General features: G+C 36.4%; 1 protein-coding gene across 1 annotated transcript in view; it reads right to left on the bottom strand.

The window, feature by feature from the left end:
• Positions 1-3,328: 3,328 nt before the first annotated feature.
• LOC131048686 (uncharacterized) overlaps positions 3,329-18,660 on the bottom strand; it is a 156,662-nt gene continuing 141,330 nt past the window's right edge. Inside the window, exons 9-15 of the mRNA XM_059213996.1 lie at positions 5,345-5,443; positions 4,965-5,063; positions 4,584-4,682; positions 4,259-4,357; positions 3,906-3,968; positions 3,615-3,707; positions 3,329-3,397 (exon numbers count right to left, since the gene is read on the bottom strand). Coding sequence (XP_059069979.1) covers positions 3,329-3,397; positions 3,615-3,707; positions 3,906-3,968; positions 4,259-4,357; positions 4,584-4,682; positions 4,965-5,063; positions 5,345-5,443 — 621 coding nt within the window. The remainder of the gene's footprint in view (positions 3,398-3,614; positions 3,708-3,905; positions 3,969-4,258; positions 4,358-4,583; positions 4,683-4,964; positions 5,064-5,344; positions 5,444-18,660) is intronic.

Below are 18,660 nucleotides of genomic sequence, written 5' to 3' on the forward strand. Positions count from 1 at the left end.
TCATCAACTAATCTCCGAATGCATGTGTCAAGGCCAATTCTAACCTCTGCATCTGCTCTGAAACTCGGAGAGTAAAAAAACTTGGGATTCAAGAAGTAGGCAGCAGCATGAATATGTTGGTGGAGTTGATGGTTCCATCTCCGATCAATTATGCGCCATATGGGTTCATACTTGGTCTTGTTTGACCCATACAAGTGTTGAATCGCCTCTTTGGCCTTATCCATGGCCTCATATAGATACCCCATGGAGTTATGATCCCCATCCACTATTCGTAGCACCCTCACCAACGGTTCCGACACCTAGATATAAAAAATCTAACAAAATCAGCAGATTGAAATATGAGAAAATTAAATAATAAATCATCAATTAAAGTTTCAAAACTTACATTGATGATCTCCTCCAATATCTTGGCAAAATTAGTATCAAAAATGGCAATCACAACCTTCTCTGCTTCAGGCTTTGTAGCATAAGGACTCCCCAACCATCTTTCACTCACGAACATCCGCTTCAGGTTGGGCAATGTAGCAAGTATGCTCTGCAAGGTGAGGAAATTGGTAGCAAAACGTGTGACCCCCGACCGCACAAGATCCTTACCTTCAGTGTGCTCTCTCATAAGATTCAGGACCCATGTGTGATTGTAGATGTATTTGGTGATATTCCTTCCATCTTCAACCACTTTCTTTACCCAACTTAGTTTCCCTATGTCCTCAAGGAGCAAGTCAAGACAATGGGCAGCACAAGGGCTCCAAAATAATGTCCGATGTCTAGCCATTAGAAGTTTGCCGGCTGCCACATATGTAGCTGCATTATCAGTCACAACTTGGATGACATTCTGCACTCCCACATCCATCACCACCTCATCCAACATGTTGCACAAGGTCTCTGCATTCTTCACTTCATTGGAGGCATCAATTGATTTTAAAAATACTAACTGTCCTCCTGAAGCAACTAGAAAGTTGATGAGTGTCCTATTCCTACCATCTGTCCATCCATTAGAAAGAATGGTGCAGCCATTCTTTTCCCAAATAGTCCTTTGCTCTTCCACTAATGCATGAGTGTTTTGGACCTCATCCTGCAATAACGGTCCACTTACCTCGTAACGGCTTGGGGATTTGAACCCCTTACCTGCCACAGTCAACGCGGTGACCAATTGGTCCCAAGATGGACTAGAAATAGCATTGAACGGAACATCGTTGTAGATAAAAAATCTAGCACACGCCACCTTGGCTTGTTGGTGAGCCTCTTTATTCCATGCAGTGCCAAGCAATCCAGGTTGTGCACCAGGAGTGTTACGTGGAATAAAGAAGTTTTCCATGTTGCTGTCCAAAGTTCCCTTTGCTCGTATCCGTGGCCCAAGGGAAGAACCAGATGTCGCCACATCTGTATGTGACCCTATGGAACTCAAATCTGCCCTTGGGGCTGCCATTGCCTCTGCTGTTCTCTTTTTTGTTGCCTTCCTTTGATCATATGCTTCAAGCGTTGCTATTGCATCTCTCGTAGCCTCTTCAATACATTTCGTACAGCTTGTGGTATCTCGGCATTGAATTTTTGCAAGGTGATATTTGAACCTATTAATGCCACCTTTTACAATTATTTTGCAATGGTTGCAAAAAACATCTCCTCGTTTTGGACCTGGTCTCCCATGTTTCCAACAAGGGTCTCTCTTTTTGCCACCAACTTTAACTGTAGAAGCTGAATCCATTTTCTTTCAAAAAGATGTGGAAAAGAACCTAGCAAAAGAGAGACAACATTTAGAGATAAATAACATTGTTACCAAAAAAAATCACGAACATCCAAAAATTACAATGACTGTATAACTGTATTTTATTTACAGTCATCTATTAATAGATGACTATCTAAAATTAAAATTTTAATTGGTTGTGTATTTTTTTAAGTTTTTAACTTCAAATTTAAATTTAAATGAAATACTTTAATACACATTGACATTACACAGTTGACAGTCATTTCAAATGACTATGAGTATGTATTACACAGTCATTTCACAATTGACTGTGTAATACACAGTCATTAATTACAATGTACATTAATGATTAATGTATTACACAGTCATCAGTCATTTGAAAATGACTATGTATTACACAGTCATTTCAAATGACCATGTATTACACAGTCATCAGTCATTTGAAAATGACTGTGTATTACACAGTCATCAGTCATTTGAAAATTTGAAATGACTGTAATGACTGTGTATTACACAGTCATTTGAAAATGACTGTGTAATACACAGTCATTTCAAATGACTGATGACTGTGTAATACACAGTCATTTGAAAATGACTGTGTATTACACAGTCATTTGAAATGACTGTGACTGTGTAATGATGACTGTGTAATACACAGTCATTTGAAATGACTGTGTATTACACAGTCATTTGAAAATTGAAATGACTGTGACTGTGTAATGATGACTGTGTAATACACAGTCATTTGAAAATTGAAATGACTGTGACTGTGTAATACACAGTCATTTGAAAATTTGAAATGACTGTGTATTACACAGTCATTTGAAATGACTGTGACTGTGTAATACACAGTCATTTTCAAATGACTGTGTATTACACAGTCATTTCAAATGACTGATGACTGTGTAATACACAGTCATTTGAAATGACTGTAATTACTAATTACTAATGATTGTGTATTACACAGTCATTTGAAATGACTGTGACTGTGTAATACACAGTCATTTTCAAATGACTGTGACTGTGTAATGATGATACACAGTCATTTGAAATGACTGTGTAATATTACACAGTCATCATTACACAGTCACAGTCATTTGAAATGACTATGTAATACACAGTCATTTCAAATGACTGTGTAATATTACACAGTCAAAATGACTGTGTATTACACAGTCATTTGAAATGACTGTGAATTCGAAATAAAACAATACAAAAAGATACCTGGTCGCGCGTGCAAATGTAAACAATACACAGTCATTTTGACAGTGTAATACACAGTCATTTCAAATGACTGTGTATTACACAGTCATTCGATTAAAATTTAAAATGACTGTGAATTCGAAATAAAACAATACAAAAAGATCACGAATAAACAAGTAAAAACCTGGTCGCGCGTGCAAATGCAAACCCTACTGGAAATCCGAAATCGCGTGGCGTTTTTTGCCTTCCGGAGTCGCGCGAAATGGAATAAAGACTTAGGTTTTTTTTTTTGCCTGCGACTTAAGTCGCATTTTTTTCGCGTTTTGTGCCGCGTTTTCGGGCAGGTTTTGGCGATTAACGGCGAGTATTTGTCAAAAAAATTGCGGCGACTATATGAAAAAATCGCGACAAGTATTTCCGCGATTAACTCGCGCGCCATTCTGGATCGCGATTACTCGCGAGTTTTTTAATGGCTCGCCGAGTTTTGCAAGCCTGACATGTACGATAACTATTTCAATTTACCAAAGCTAGGAAGACCAAGACACTCTTTTAACAGTGTTTAATATTGCCAAGCAACAAACAAACAACTACATACAATTATTGAAAGAAATATGATCCCCCTCTTATGAACAAAAGGATTAGGCTTCCAGTAGATTATCACATATAAGAGCACTACCAACTGAAACAAACCAAACAAAAAAGTTCTTGCCTCATTAGAATTTATCATATCAAGCTTCCCTCTCGATTTCTTTGATACCATGGCCTTTCCAACAAGTTTCTTTGATGAGTTTGTATGTGGATCCTGTGAAAAGGGTTCAGGACAAGAAACCAAATGTACACAAGGTTAGTATACAGAAACAATGGCAATGTAAAACACATACTAAATAAGGTCCAAATAAAGAAACTAATAGAAAATGAAATTTTGATGGATCTAAACTCCGCCAAATATTTCAACAAATATGGGCATTGCCAGCTACATATCTAGAAATTTAATTCTCACCTCATCAGGATCTGTTTGAAGTTTTCTTCTTCTCCTTGAAGTAGATGGCTTTTCAAGAGGTTCCTGCATTGGAAAAGAGGCTTTCAATGAAATTGGCACATCCCAATCAAAGCAATTTCTTATAAACAAGCATTCACATTTCAGTTTGTTTGAAGAAATTCATTTTTAGTTACAGAAGACTGCATACAAAATTTGGCTATTCTCTCAATTGTTGTGAAATGAATAGATAGATTGTAAACAACTAATTGAAGTTTTTTAAGCATTATAAATGACGCAGCATGCAATCTTATAGCATTTTAATTGTTGTAGAATGAAATCATAAAGAAAAACAGAACACAAATAAGGTTTCTTGCTTCATTAGAATCTGTGACTTTAAGCTTCCTTCTTGTCTCTTTAGATTTGCTATACTTTCCAACAGGTTCCTCTAATAGAGAAGAAACCTGAATCATCTCCTGCAAAAAGGTTACAAGACATGAAACCGTTTCAAAGAAAAGATATAATGCACAAAAAGCTGATTTTTCCAGCCATATTTTAATGAATGACATTGGTAATTAGTTATCCAACAAACACTAGCACCAAAAACTGTTCAAAAATGACTTTATCATTGACATCATCTGAACTCTTCTATGCAACAAATAAAGGCACTGTCAATTCTGCACCATGACACTTGTTTCTCACCTTATTAAGATCTTTTAGGCCAACCTTGCTTTTCATGCTTCTTGTCTTAGATGCCTTTGTAAGACATTCAACTGAAGGCGAAGCAGTATCCAATGAATCCTGCAAAAACAACCCAATTAAAGAAACTGCTCATGGGGTTCAGCTTATTTTTGACAAACTACTTCAATTTCATGAAAGACTCTCTATTGTTGTACAATGATAAGTTATGAGAATAGAGGCACCCTTAGCCATATTTCAATGAATGACATCGGCAATTAGATATCCAACAAACACTAGCACCAAAAACTGTTCAAAAATGAATTTATCTTTGACATCATCTGAAATCTACTATGCAACAGACAAAGGCACTGTCACTTCCGCACCATGACACTTGTTTCCCACCTTATTAAAATCTGGTAGGCCAACCTTACTTTTCATTCTTCTTGTCTTAGATGTCTTTGTAAGACATTCAACTGAAGGAGAAGCAGTATCCACTGAATCCTGCAAAAACAACCCAACTAAAGAAACTGCTCATGGGGTTCAGCTTATTTCTAACAAACTAATTCAATTTCATGAAAGACTCTCTATTGTTGTACAATGATAATTTATGAAAATAGAGGCAACCTTAGCCACATTTCAATGAATGATGTTGGTAATTAGATATCCAACAAACACTAGCACCAAAAACTGTTCAAATCGGATTTATCATTGACATCATCTGAACTCTTCAATGAAACATATAAAGACACTGTCAATTCCAAACCATGACACTTGTTTCTCACCTTATTAGGATCTGTTAGGCCAACCTTGCTTTTCATTCTTCTTGTCTTAGATGTCTTTGTAAGACATTCAACTGAAGAAGAAGCCATATCCAATAAATCCTGCAAAAACAACCAAATTAGAGAAACTGCTTATGGGGTTTAGCTTATTTTTGACAAACTAATTCAATTTCATGAAAGACTATCTATTGTTGTACAAAGAGTTATGAGAATAGAGGCACCCTTACGAATTGCATTAAGTAACCTAGAACAACTAACAACATAAAACAAAACCAATCATCATCAAATACGGCGTACAATCATGACCTCTTGACTCATCAAAGTTTAATACAAGAAGCCTGTTTTAAATTTTACATTCAACAGACTTTGCAAAAGATTTGTCCAACAAGATATAGTTCTAAAATAAATCCTGCCATTGTAATGCTACTTGACGATGTTCGCAGAACTTCGGCAAACTCAAATCTGTGGTGATTAATATTTTCCATTTTAAGAAAGCATTATAACAAGCGCAACCATCATAATTGATCAACAACAAAATCCAAAAAAAAAAAGAAAAAAGTTTAATAAAAATTAAATTTGTTTCAAATTGCACCTAAAGAAAAAAAACTAAAACAACAAATTTCACAAAAAAAATAACATAAAAGCAACAAAAGGTTTGACTTTTGGTAAGGATAGGAGCACGTTTCTGCCATTTTGGCATCAAGGAATGAGATACACCAGTTTTACAACAACAACAAATGATAAATGAATGCAAGAAAGTCACTACGAAATTTATTTGTCCCGTGTCAAAAACATTACAAAAAGCAATCATTTATTTGTCTGATATGAACAACATTACACAAAAAAATCTAGTATCAACAATGTCAATTGTCCCAGACAACAAATGAACTGAACAAGGTGTCTACAAAGCAGACTTTTCTAACAATGCGCAGGATGGGAGACCAAAATGATGGAAGAACAATGAACAATGGGAGACCATCGTTTCTCAATTGACAGAAGCTCAAGCTAAATGAATAACAGTTCTCTCAACAATATTAAAACTGATTAATTAGCCGTTGAGGAACAACTGTGAAGGATCACAGTCAATGCAGCAACAGAAACAGTGAAAAAAGATTTAATAGGAATTTAATTAATTTCCCTTAACACTTCAAACCTTTTTAAATAAAACTATAAATGCAAATAAACTAAAATTCATAGAAAAAATTCAAAATAAACAACTACAAGGTAGAGAGAGCTAGTAAAGAATCAGGTCCACAGTATTACAACAGAGTTCACAAGCAGCAAAAATAATATTTAGAATTAAATACCCTTATATCCCAAATCATATGCAGATATAAAATAATTCAACTCAAAACATATCTTTATTACTGCAAATGTCTTCGAATGAAGACTTCACAAATTTGTCCCAGTTGTGAACTCCGTCATAAATCCACCCAAAGAAGAGTCAGGTTTTCGTCCAACCCTTGTTGATCAATTGAAGGTTTCCGTCGTAAGCTTCTCATAAACTATCACACACAAATTAATAAGCATGCCTTACTACAGCCCCAGGAACCTCCTTATAAAGACCTCTAGGCACTTTCTAGAAGATTAGGCCAACATGAATATTTGTCATAACTAGAAAACTTTATTTAATAAAGTGACTTATTTTATTATTTTATTACTTTCACTCTATTTTATAATTAATTTAATCAATTAAAGTCATCCCTTTCGTAATAATATTAATTTTTGGACAACTTAATCAATTAGTTTGATTAAATTGTGAGTGTTAATAGGATAGTTGCTAAGAGTGAATAATCTCTCCTTTACTATGGTATTAGCTAGACCTAAAAGGGTGTTCCTAGAGGTAATATTAACAAGATTTAGTCAGAACTAAAAATATACAAACAAACACAACTATAATGAATTATTAATCAATTAATTACAAAGGAGCAGAGGACTTCTTAAATAGAGATTACAAATGATGTTTCTAAAACAAAAAACGATCGAGAACAAGAAATAAACGAAAGTTTAGATCACATCTATTGCTGCCTATTTAATAGAGAAATAGAAGGGTTTAACCATATTGTGGAGCGGTGTGATTGACTTGGTCCGACACTAGAAGGATAGGGTGATGGCAAACAAACTCGGTTTAAGTTGTCTTTGTAGGGAGGAGAGCCTTGGAGAACAATGTCGTCGTCTTTTCAATATCGATTGTGAGGAGACTTTGGTAGCATTGAGAATGATTATTGCGGCCAGCTATGGGGAACGGTAGACATTGGCATGATGGTTTCATGATTTCATCTACCAGTTGGTTTTTTGTCTTCTAGTGGACTCTCTGGGTTCTACAGAGAAATGTTTCGAAGTAGCGGATGGGTTTGTGGTCCACTACAATTGGCTGCAAGTGGCCAATGCGAACCTGGAACTTGATATTTGTCAATTGAATCAGCCTCTTGGTGCATACTTTGAGGTCATTAACATTGCGAAGGAAGAGGAAGAAAATATAGCTACAAAAGAAGAACCGGGTCCTTCAAGCGGCAAGAAGAGGAAATCGAGAGATGAAAACCTCCGTGGAGGCGTCCTGGGAGGCATATTAAGCGGGGGTGGTTAACAATGATTTTTCTGTTCTCAAAACCATTCGGGGATCTGATCACAATTGGATTTCTAAGGGTAGTTCTTCCACGCTATTGAGCATGGGGTATGGGCTTGCATTTTTGTATTAAAAGTTATCCAAATGATCTACGTGTTTTTGGGTGTGGTCAAATTTTTAAAGGTGTAATAGTTGGGCTGATGGAAACAATATGGATATATCCTATGTAAGTATTCATTCAATCAATAGAGTGAGCTATCCCCATAAAGATAGCACTTACCGAAAAAAAAAAAAGAAATAAGCAAAGTTACTAAAAACTAACTAAACGACTAAAATGAACCTTACAAGCTAAATATAACAATATCACTTTAATACCGTCCCTTAATGGTCATTCTACTAACAACACCAAATTTGTCTAGACTCATGGACTTGGTAAGAATGTTTGCAATCTGATCCTAAGTTTCAACATACTGCAACATCATTGATCCATCCTCAACAAGTTGTCATCTGAAGTGACAATGAAGCTCAATATGTTTTGTACGCTAGTAGAAGACTGGATTTTTGGCAAGCTTTAGCAGCCCTTGGTTACCACAAAACAAGGGTGAAGGCCCTACTTGAGACATTTTCATGTTAGAAAGCATCCTCTGAAACCATATTGCCTCACATGTTGCTTTCACAGTTCACCGATACTCAACTTTCGTCAAGGAAAGAGCTACTGCCTGTTGCTTCTTATTGGTCCATGTGACTACACCTATACCAAAACTGAAAACATATCATAAAGTAGACTTTTTGTAATCAATAGAACCTACCCAATCTAAATCTGTGAAACCAACCAGCTTAGGATCTTTGCTTCTACCATACAAAATACCAAAGTCAAGTGTCCCTTTCACATATAGCAATACCCACTTTGCTGTAACCCAATGTTTTGCCTTTGGGCTTGTCATGAAATGAAAAATGTAACTCACAACATAACTCAAATCAGTTCTAGAGGCTGTAAGGAGAGTCTAATTTTGCTAAAAGTTTCAGTCCTTTCTCCATAGGCGTAGACAAGATTTTACAATTTACCATTTTGAACTTGTCTAGCAAACTCCTAGCATATTTAGACTGACAAATGAAAATACTACCACATGTATACCAACATTCTACACCTAGATAATAATGCAGAAGGCCTGAATCTATCATATCGATTTCAATTTGATTTGCTCAAGCAAATGTGCCCCACTACTAGTAATGATAATATCATCCACATAGATGACAAGAAGAATGATGTCACTACCAATGCTTTGGATGTATAAGTTGGGATCTGAAGTACTTCGTTGAAAGCAATGTGCATCCAAATACCTGCCAATCTTTATGTACCATGTCTTGGGGGCCTACATAAGGCCATAAAGAGCCTTCACTAGTCTACAACCTTGAGGCTATGTCATGTAAACTTCTTCCTCCAAATCTCCATTGAAGAAGGAACTTTTCACATCCATTTGATGGACTTTCCAGCCAAACTGTGCTACAATGGCTAGAACAAAATGAATGGTGTTCATCTTTGTTGTAGGAGCAAAGGTCTCCTCATAGTCTATTCCTTATCTCTGCATGAATCCCTTAGCCACCAATTGTGCTTTGTATTTGTCAAGGGTTCCATCAGCTTTGTACTTGACTTTGTACACCCATTTGCAGCCGATGGGTTTCTTCCCTAGAGGAAGGATCTGAGAAAACCCAAGTATTGTTTTTCAAAAGACTATGATGTTCAGATTCCATAGCCTTTTCCAATTCAAGTTTGCCTTTAACCTCTGAGTAATCCCGAGCCCCATAAACATTTTGAATATTGGCCATAAGAGAAAAGTTCTCGATACTCTACTTGCTCTTACCTCTAGATGATCTACCCTCAACCAATTCATTATCACAAACATGACCAATGAGTTTTTCCCACCACTTAGGTCACAAGGTAGATGCATCTTCTTCAAAATCAATGTAACCATCATGACTTGGGCTGCCTGGAATTAAATCATTTGGATGTTCATCCAAGTTGTCCTGAGGAAAATTTGTTGGTATGGGTACTTGCCTAGGAGATTCCACAAGGTCAAAATCATCATAATCCCACCTTTTAGGTGGAGCTAATGGAAGCAGAACACCCAAGTCTTTAGCCTACAAAGGCTGATCTTCAAGACAATTGACTGTAGAAGAGAGTTGAAAAGGCCTAGCTTCTTCATCAAAAATAACATCCCTGTTGAATGCTGGATGATCCGTGTCCACATCAATAACCTAATAGGCCTTATTGTTGTCACTGTATCTTGTAAGCATCAACTTCTAACTTTTGGAATCCAGTTTGGTTTTCTTAGCATCTGGAATCCAAACGTATGCAATAGAACCAAAAACCTTGAGATGGCTGATTTTTGGTTTCCTCCCAAACCAAGCTTCCTTTGAGGTCATCTTCTTGATGACCCATGTAGGAGACCAATTAATAAGGGAGAGTGCAGTATACACTGCCTCAACCCAAGACTTCTTTGGAACATTTTTATTCTCCAGCATACAACGAGCCATTTCGGTAATACTATGGTTCCTCCACTCAACAACACCATTTTGTTGAGGGGGTATAGAGTATGGTAAGTTGATGCTTGATACAGTTAGGGTGTAATAACCCCTACGTTATCACCTGATGTAAACCCCCTCATGCGGAAGGGGACCGTGGAAGGGTACAACCCTTCACGGGGTATTAAGGGGAGGCAACCGCAGTAGTAAGAAATAGGAAGGGAGGACAGGAGGTAGAGCGGTGGAGATATTCAGTGAACGGGACTTCTGTTGCGGGCAAACAGGTAAGGGGTAAAATATTACAGATACTAAAGGATGTAATTAGTTAACATGTAATATATATATATATATATATATATATATATATATATATATATATATATATATATATATATATATATATATATCATTGAATATAGGTAAGGTATATGTAATGTTAATTATTGTATATTTTAATGGATATAAATAATTAATGGATGTAAATAATTAATATTATAATAAATGCATTAATGAATGATTATTCTAATCGATAGGTAATGAAGGTAGGTAATTAATGTATATATAATATTCATGATAATAAATGCTTTAATGAACACATCAATGAATGGATTTTAGGTATTAAGGAATAAGTATAAAGCGTATGTTAGTGAACTTGTACTAACATATGCTAACGAATATATGTCAATGCTTAGTAGGAATATATGTGAATATGGGTTAATGAACATTTTTAAGGAATATATGTAGAAAATACATGTTAAATCAGGAATATGTACATATGGAATATGGAATAGGAAAATAGGAATAAAGGCAAAAATATATTATAAATGTTATCACATGATGGAGGCTATAGGGAGGAAACTCCCTTAGTCTAAAGGAGTGATTATGATAATCCCTAGGGCAGTATATACTGAATATCTATATGCATATGTATGGCTTGGTGGACTAAATTCAACCAAGAAGAGGCGGATCTGGCAGGTCCACTCTAAGGACTTGGATGATGGGATGCATCACCCAAGGCAAGGAATGGACATAGGGTCTTCCTTGGAGGGCTTGGGTGTGATAGGAATCGAATTAACCTTCGATTTCCTGGAGGGCTTGGATGTAAGAAATTACATTCAAGACGGGAATTGGATTCACCTTCGATTTCCTGGAGGGCTTGGATGTAAGAAATTACATTCAAGACAGGAATCGGATTCATCTTCGATTTCCTGGAGGGCTTGGAACCAAGATGGGTTCCAAGAAGGCGAGCCTCACGACCACCTAATGACATATTGCCGTATGGCATTCGTATCCTTTTTAATAGATGAAAATTGTGATTATGTTAATTAAGTATTTTTGGCAAAGTAAATTATATATATATATATATATATATATATATATATATATCTGTCATATTCTAACAATCTGTTTTGCAGGATAGTGATCCCTAACTAGTAGGGACATTACATAGAGTGTGCTAAGTTTACACTTGATACCGTGGTAAACTAAAGTTGATGAATTCATTTGAAATGAACTCACCACCATTATCTGACCTAAGACTGATGATTGGACATCCTAACTCTTTTTCAACTAATGCTTTAAAATTCTAGAATTCATTAAACACATCTGATTTTTCCCTGAGAAAAAACACCCACGTTTTCCTACTAAAAGCATCAACAAAAAAAGAGGAAATACGTAGCACTAGTGATTGATGCAGTATTCATTGGTCCACAAACATCCGCACGAACTAGCTTGAGGACCTTTGATGCTCTCCAAGCTTGTCCATCTGAAAATGGAGATTGATGTTGCTTCTCTGCTTGGCAAGCTCCGCACACACCATGTGTCTATTGGTGAATCTTAGGTAAGCCTTCTACCAAATTCTATCGAGCCAACTAAGAGAGGTATGATAGCTTGAGATGCCCATAGCATTGATGCCAAAGAGTACTAATGGATGAACTCTTTACAACCATTGCATGCTCCTGAGAGTCTCCAATATCAACCAGCCTATACAAGCCATCATCTTAGAGGCCAATTGTAATCATTTTCTTGGACTCCTTGTCAACAATATGACACTTATGTGCACTGAAAGTGACATTCAACTCTAGACAGTGTTGCATAATCTAACTCATGGAGACCAAATTGAGATCCATGCCCAAAGTATAGTAAACAATGAAAAAAATCAGATTTCTCCCACCAAATGTAATTTGAACATTGCCTTTACCTTACCGAAAACTGTATACTCTTCACCACCACTAAAGATCACTGAATCTGAGCAAGCCTCATACTCCATTAACTAATATACCAAGCAAAAGATTCACATTATCTGTTAGTCATTTGGCCATAAATGCATAGAAGGCAGACTCTTGCTCAGAATGCTCTACAACATGGGCTTTCTGTTAGACCCTCCCTGGTTGGATTTCTGATCAGCCAGCTTTCTACAGTGTTTCTTCATATGACCAAGCTTACCACAATAATGACATGTGATGTTCTTCAAATTCTCGAAACTATCCCCAGATTTACCTCATCCTTTCTGCTGAGATGACTTGCCTTCAGCTTTGTCTTTGGCAGTAAAAGCCTCGTTCACACTGACTATATTACTCCTACCAAACCGTTTCTTCCATTTGTCCTGTTGCAAGAGTTTGTTATAAAACTCTTCAAACTTCGGGTCAACATTTAAACAAGTACAAAGGACTTGGTAAGGCAGATTTTAGGGCATGCTAGGGGACTAAACCCCATGTCCTAGGTGGTAAATAGATGGTGGCGGGAACAAATATGCTAGGGGAATATGAGATGGGTCCACGGACTAAAAGATAGGAGCATTTGACATGTGTTCATGGACAAATCAAGGTGGGAGTTTAAGGAGTAAGGGGACAAAAGAAGTAGGTTCACTTTAGGAGCCCCCAAGGATTAGGCAAGACGCTAGGCGCAATTTGAAGGTAGTGAAGGACTTGATGTAGGTGCGATTTCACATCACCCAAGGATCGATAAGGGCACATTTTGATGTGGCCAATGGGCAAGGACTAGGGCATCTTTTTATGCTTCATAGGGACAATGCCAAGAAGGATTTGAAGTTGCATGGACACAAGTAAAACTAGGCGCCAATGCACATTAGAGAAGGACAAAATGCAAGGCCTGTTTATGATGTGACGAAAGACAAGGGGAATGCCCGTGACGTTGCTTGAGGGAAAACTATATATTGCCTTTGCATTCCACACTTCATCCTTAGATTTTAAATTCTAACTCTAAATTTCCACACCTAGACAAGGACTTTCACAAAATTCTCCATGTTCCCTATCCTATCAAGGTCAGAAAATCCAATCTTGACAAGGAATTCCCTTGTCAAGATTGTCACATTGTCAAGATTTTTCACCCTTTCTTCATACTAAACATTTCAAAACCTAAAACCCCCTTTGACAACCTTGCAACACTTTTCACACTTTCACAACTATGACAATAAATTGCAACATTGACAACATTTCTCACCCTATGACAACATTTTGCAAGTTTGACAATTTTTGACATTTTGACAAGATTGACAAGATTTTACAACTTCTGACAAAAAATGACATCTTGCATTTCAATTTCAATCCTTGGTCCTGACACTTGATTGAGGATTCTAGACTCAAAATGTCTTCCTAACTACACCACACCTTCAAGGAAAAACCTTACATTCTAACTCATTTCAAGGATGGGTTGAAACACTCTTTCCCGAACCGGCAAGAATAAACCCTTATCACAGGCAAACGCAAAAACAAGTATTTGCCAAGCTAAAGACAACTAAGCTAAAACACCTAATCTAGCATGCGAAAAAGTGGGGGTCCCCATTTGCAATGGGGTGATGTGCGAAAACATCACAACATGTAGTGCCAATTTGAATAAATATTCTTGAACATTTCAAAGACACTCATTCCATACCTAGAACACCTAGATAATTCCTTCCAACCTATCAAATAACCAGGAAACATACTCAAAAGAAAAGAAAAATCACAAATTGGATCAAGGCACCTCATCTCTAATTACCCAGGTGTGTGCAAATGTATTCATTCCAACTCACAATAACATTGTGAACCTTAGAATTCACAGTGAGCAGCTATATTAGTAGCCCTAACTTCCGAAGCATCCTAGATAGAGCCTCGCTGCCAACGAGCATCTGTATCCCCAATGAGGTAATCGTTGTAATCTCATGAATATTGCTCCATTGCCAGTCGAGCATCCATAGGCCCGATGGAGTTATTCACATGTTCCCAAAGACAAATACTTCGATATTTCTTTCATTGCATTATTTTCCTTTTTTGCTTCTCTTTCTTCATTTTTTTTTCCTTGATATTGTCTCTCTTTTTTCACATTTTGCAATTGGCTCATAAGCAATGAAGCTTATAATGGGTCTAAGAATTATAGTGGTGCTGAAATAGGATTTAAGATTTATCACTAGTCACGACTTCACGTAAGAAACCACAATGACTTAGAGCAACTAATTTAATGTGTAAAATATCATAATCACAAGATATCAGTCTCAAGACAGAAAAGGTGATTTCCTTCTGAGTCGACAACAAATCCTAACCAAATGATAAAGCTGGAGAAGAATAAACCTCGGATTCTAAAGAATTTCACAGGTCGTTATCCATGAAATGAGTCGGACATAGAATCAAAATTGTGCCAACACATGCGAAAATAACACAACGCCTTTCTCAAAAAAAAAGTTCCCAAAAAGAAACTAAACTAAGGAATAGCTAACTAAACAAAATAAAGCAAACTAAACTAGGGAAAATGAACCGACCACTAAACCTCCTGAGCCACTTAAACAATCTCGAGACAAATGACCCAAGGCAAATTAACTAGGCTCAACAAAACCACTAAACTAAAACACACGAAAAGAAAACCTACTCTAAAACTATATACAAGACTCCTAGACACACAAAAAGAAAACCTACTCTAAAACTATATACAAGACTCCTAGAATGAACACGACTTAAAAGACCGAAATATGTACATGACCTAACATGACTTTTCAAAATGTGCAATAGCAACATGGCAAAAGTGATGCTTCAAAGTTTTGCAAATTCATCCTTGTGTTCCAAGAAAAGGCCTCTCACTATGCAACTTTCATACTCAATCAAAACTTCATGCCAAATTATTAACAATGACAATTACTAAGTTCCATGATTATCCACAGACAAGTTGCTTTTCCTAAATTTCCATAATCCAGGATATAACCTTCAAAAATTAAAGGTAACGAAAGAGACAACCTAGCATGCTTTATCCTCAAATGGAGGTTCTTGCTTGCTATTCCCCAACGCATTGTATGATAAGAGATCCTCGACAGCTTCAAGAGGTCAAAATTGCTGATGTATCATTCCACTCACATACATGACATGTAAATTTTCATCCACCAGTTCTTCTTGAGACATTTTGGAAATAGACTTAGCACCCCTTTGAATTGTTCTACATTTTTTTGCTCCATTACAATGTTTATTTGATCATTCTCTCTAATGATGCTTCAAATTTCTCAACTTGGAACCACTTGCAATTCCTCATTTGGATCCTCCTCTTGTTGCAAAACTGAATGCTCGTCTGATAATTCTAATAGTCCAAACTGGCATCTTACTTGGTTGATGGCCTCTTGACATAATGAACAAGCAAATTTTGAATTGGGTGCATTATGAATCCTGCACCATCAAGGTGGCAAGATACTTTCTTGGAATAATTCATCATCAAGACTCAACTAATTTTCAATCAACCCTCTGAATCTTGTGAATTCGTCATTACATTGTGGAGCATTGAAATTGTCAGGTTTGACAAATACCTCCGACTTGGAGATATCCCAAAAGAAGAGTTTTCCTTATAGTGCTAACTCCACTCTTGACAAAAATGTTAAACAATGCAACTCGTCATGTTCAGTTGTCTTGTGGATTCTACACTTCCTTGGCAATACAAATTCAAGCAAACCTCATGGGTGTAACTGCACATTCAAAGTCTACCAAAGTTGAAGAATATCAACTTGATGATCATCTTGGCCATGCGGATCATGACATGAAACTGTTGCCCATCCATTGAGAAATCTTTTTGAATTTTCTGATTTTCTAATTTTTTTGGTTTTTTCAATTTTTTCACTTTTTGGGGATTTTTTGAACATAAAGGAGATATAACATATCTCAAATGTAGCTTGAAAGCTCATTCTGGTTCCTACTTGAGGTAGATTTGAACGTGAACTGCTTTCTTTCTTTTGCAAGTCCGATTGATGATCCAGTGTTCTCACCTTCCTTCTTGTGGTAATTCTATCGAGCATAGAGGAGGGTAGAGAAAAGGACTTGAGATAACTTCACTTTAATTCCACAATCCAAACCTTGTTGTGCAGGCCCCCCTCCTCTCCCAATTTTGTTGATGTGTTTTTTATGACAACTCAAACAAAAAATAAAATACTGTATTCTATCCTCTCTTGAACAAGGAAGCCTCGAATGGTAAACTTCGTCATCAAATAAGGAAACTCCAAGGTTTACAATGTGAATAATCAACTTTAACGTTGGACAAACTCAATGTATATGATGTGATAATGCTGGTAACGCAAAGGGACTTACATTTCACCAAAACGTGAACACTTAACTAAATTCGAAAGTAAAAAAGACAAAAAATGAAAGGTTAAGAAAATCTAATTTAAAACTAAGAGCAATAATGATAAAGGATAGTGCTTAGATAGATGGATTCCATAATCAACCCTTGCTTCACCATGAGGAAACAAATACACAAAACAAATGCAATCTCCAAAGCAAACAAAGGATTTTCATATTGTAAAATATTCATCCAAATACCCAATACTAGCGCAATTCAAGTGAACATCCACAATCAAACTAATGCTAAATCGGGTTCTGACTAACCATACACTACAATTTGCAATCAACAAATTCCAAATGGTATAAACCAGAATTCCATCAAGCATCTTCACATTTCTCTATTATAATCAATGAACTTCAACTAAATTTGAGAACATAAAACCATGCAACATGTTGAAATAATACACAAAATCCACCATATCTTCAATGAAAGAAGTATGTTTATTCCATCGAGTCTTGGCAACAATTTCTAGCTACTACTAACTACGAACTATCAACTGTCTACTAACTATTAACCTTTACAAATGAGAAGGCAATGCCTTATATAAACATCCCAATTACAAATGAATGGCCCAAATTGATTTGAGATCAATGACCAAGATTTAACAATAAAACCCTAATTAGAGTTAGTTACAACTAACTCCTCTTCAATCAATGAGAAATTTACATTGCTTTGGACACATGTCCCTTCCTTGAATTCGGACCAATGAGAGATAAGATTAGGTACATTAAACAATATTTGATGTAGTGCTACATGTATAGTTGTCCTCCTTGTAGGATGAATTAGGTACATTGAACTTGGACGCCTTGATTTTGAATAATTTGATTCGTTCAATGTGATTAGGTGCCAACTCATCATGCTTGTCTCGTAGATCATCACAAAGAAGTCTTTTCTTTTGGGCAATATCTCTTGATACTCAACATTATCCATCCTTTGACGAATATGATAAATCATATTCCCAAATTGCATCATCTTTGGTGATCAAGTTTCTAACTTTGATTAACTCTTCTGAAACTATCAACCTCCTTGATCACATTTCACTTTCATGTTGACATTCAGGAATTCACCTACTTATGATATTTTGATCTTGAAATTCCTCGTCTTAGACTTGGATTGCTTAGTGCAGTTCTTGAATGTGGAATATGTCACACTAACCTTCTATATATGCATTTTGACGTTCTCTTGGAAGGTGGAACATATCCTTGATGTGATTGATTTCCTTGTAGTAGTGTCATCTCAATGATGTCTTTAATGTCTCGGACTTTGACCATGGGATCTTCGATTTCCGAGAGAAATTCAAGATTTTTGTAATTGTATCCCTCTTTATGCTGATCTTTGCACTTAGAATTTCATTTTTTGCTATATTCCTCTTTGTAGTGTCCTTCCTTGATGCCTCCTTCATGTGATTGAATCTTTGAGGTTGTGATGATGTTGATTCACCTCCTTGACTTCATTATTGAAATGTCAATCTTGTACTTGCCTTGGAGAGTAGACCTTGTACTACTGAGTCCTTCTGTGTATTGTGTCCTCATCTCACCCTTTCACCCTTGCATCAAACCTGAGAGGAAAACACTTTGGAATTAAGAAGATTGTAATGTTAATAAAATGAACTCAATCTAAAAAATGAAAATAACACAAATTC

This window comes from Cryptomeria japonica, chromosome 2 (genome assembly GCF_030272615.1).
Source record: "Cryptomeria japonica chromosome 2, Sugi_1.0, whole genome shotgun sequence".
Lineage (NCBI taxonomy): Eukaryota > Viridiplantae > Streptophyta > Pinopsida > Cupressales > Cupressaceae > Cryptomeria > Cryptomeria japonica.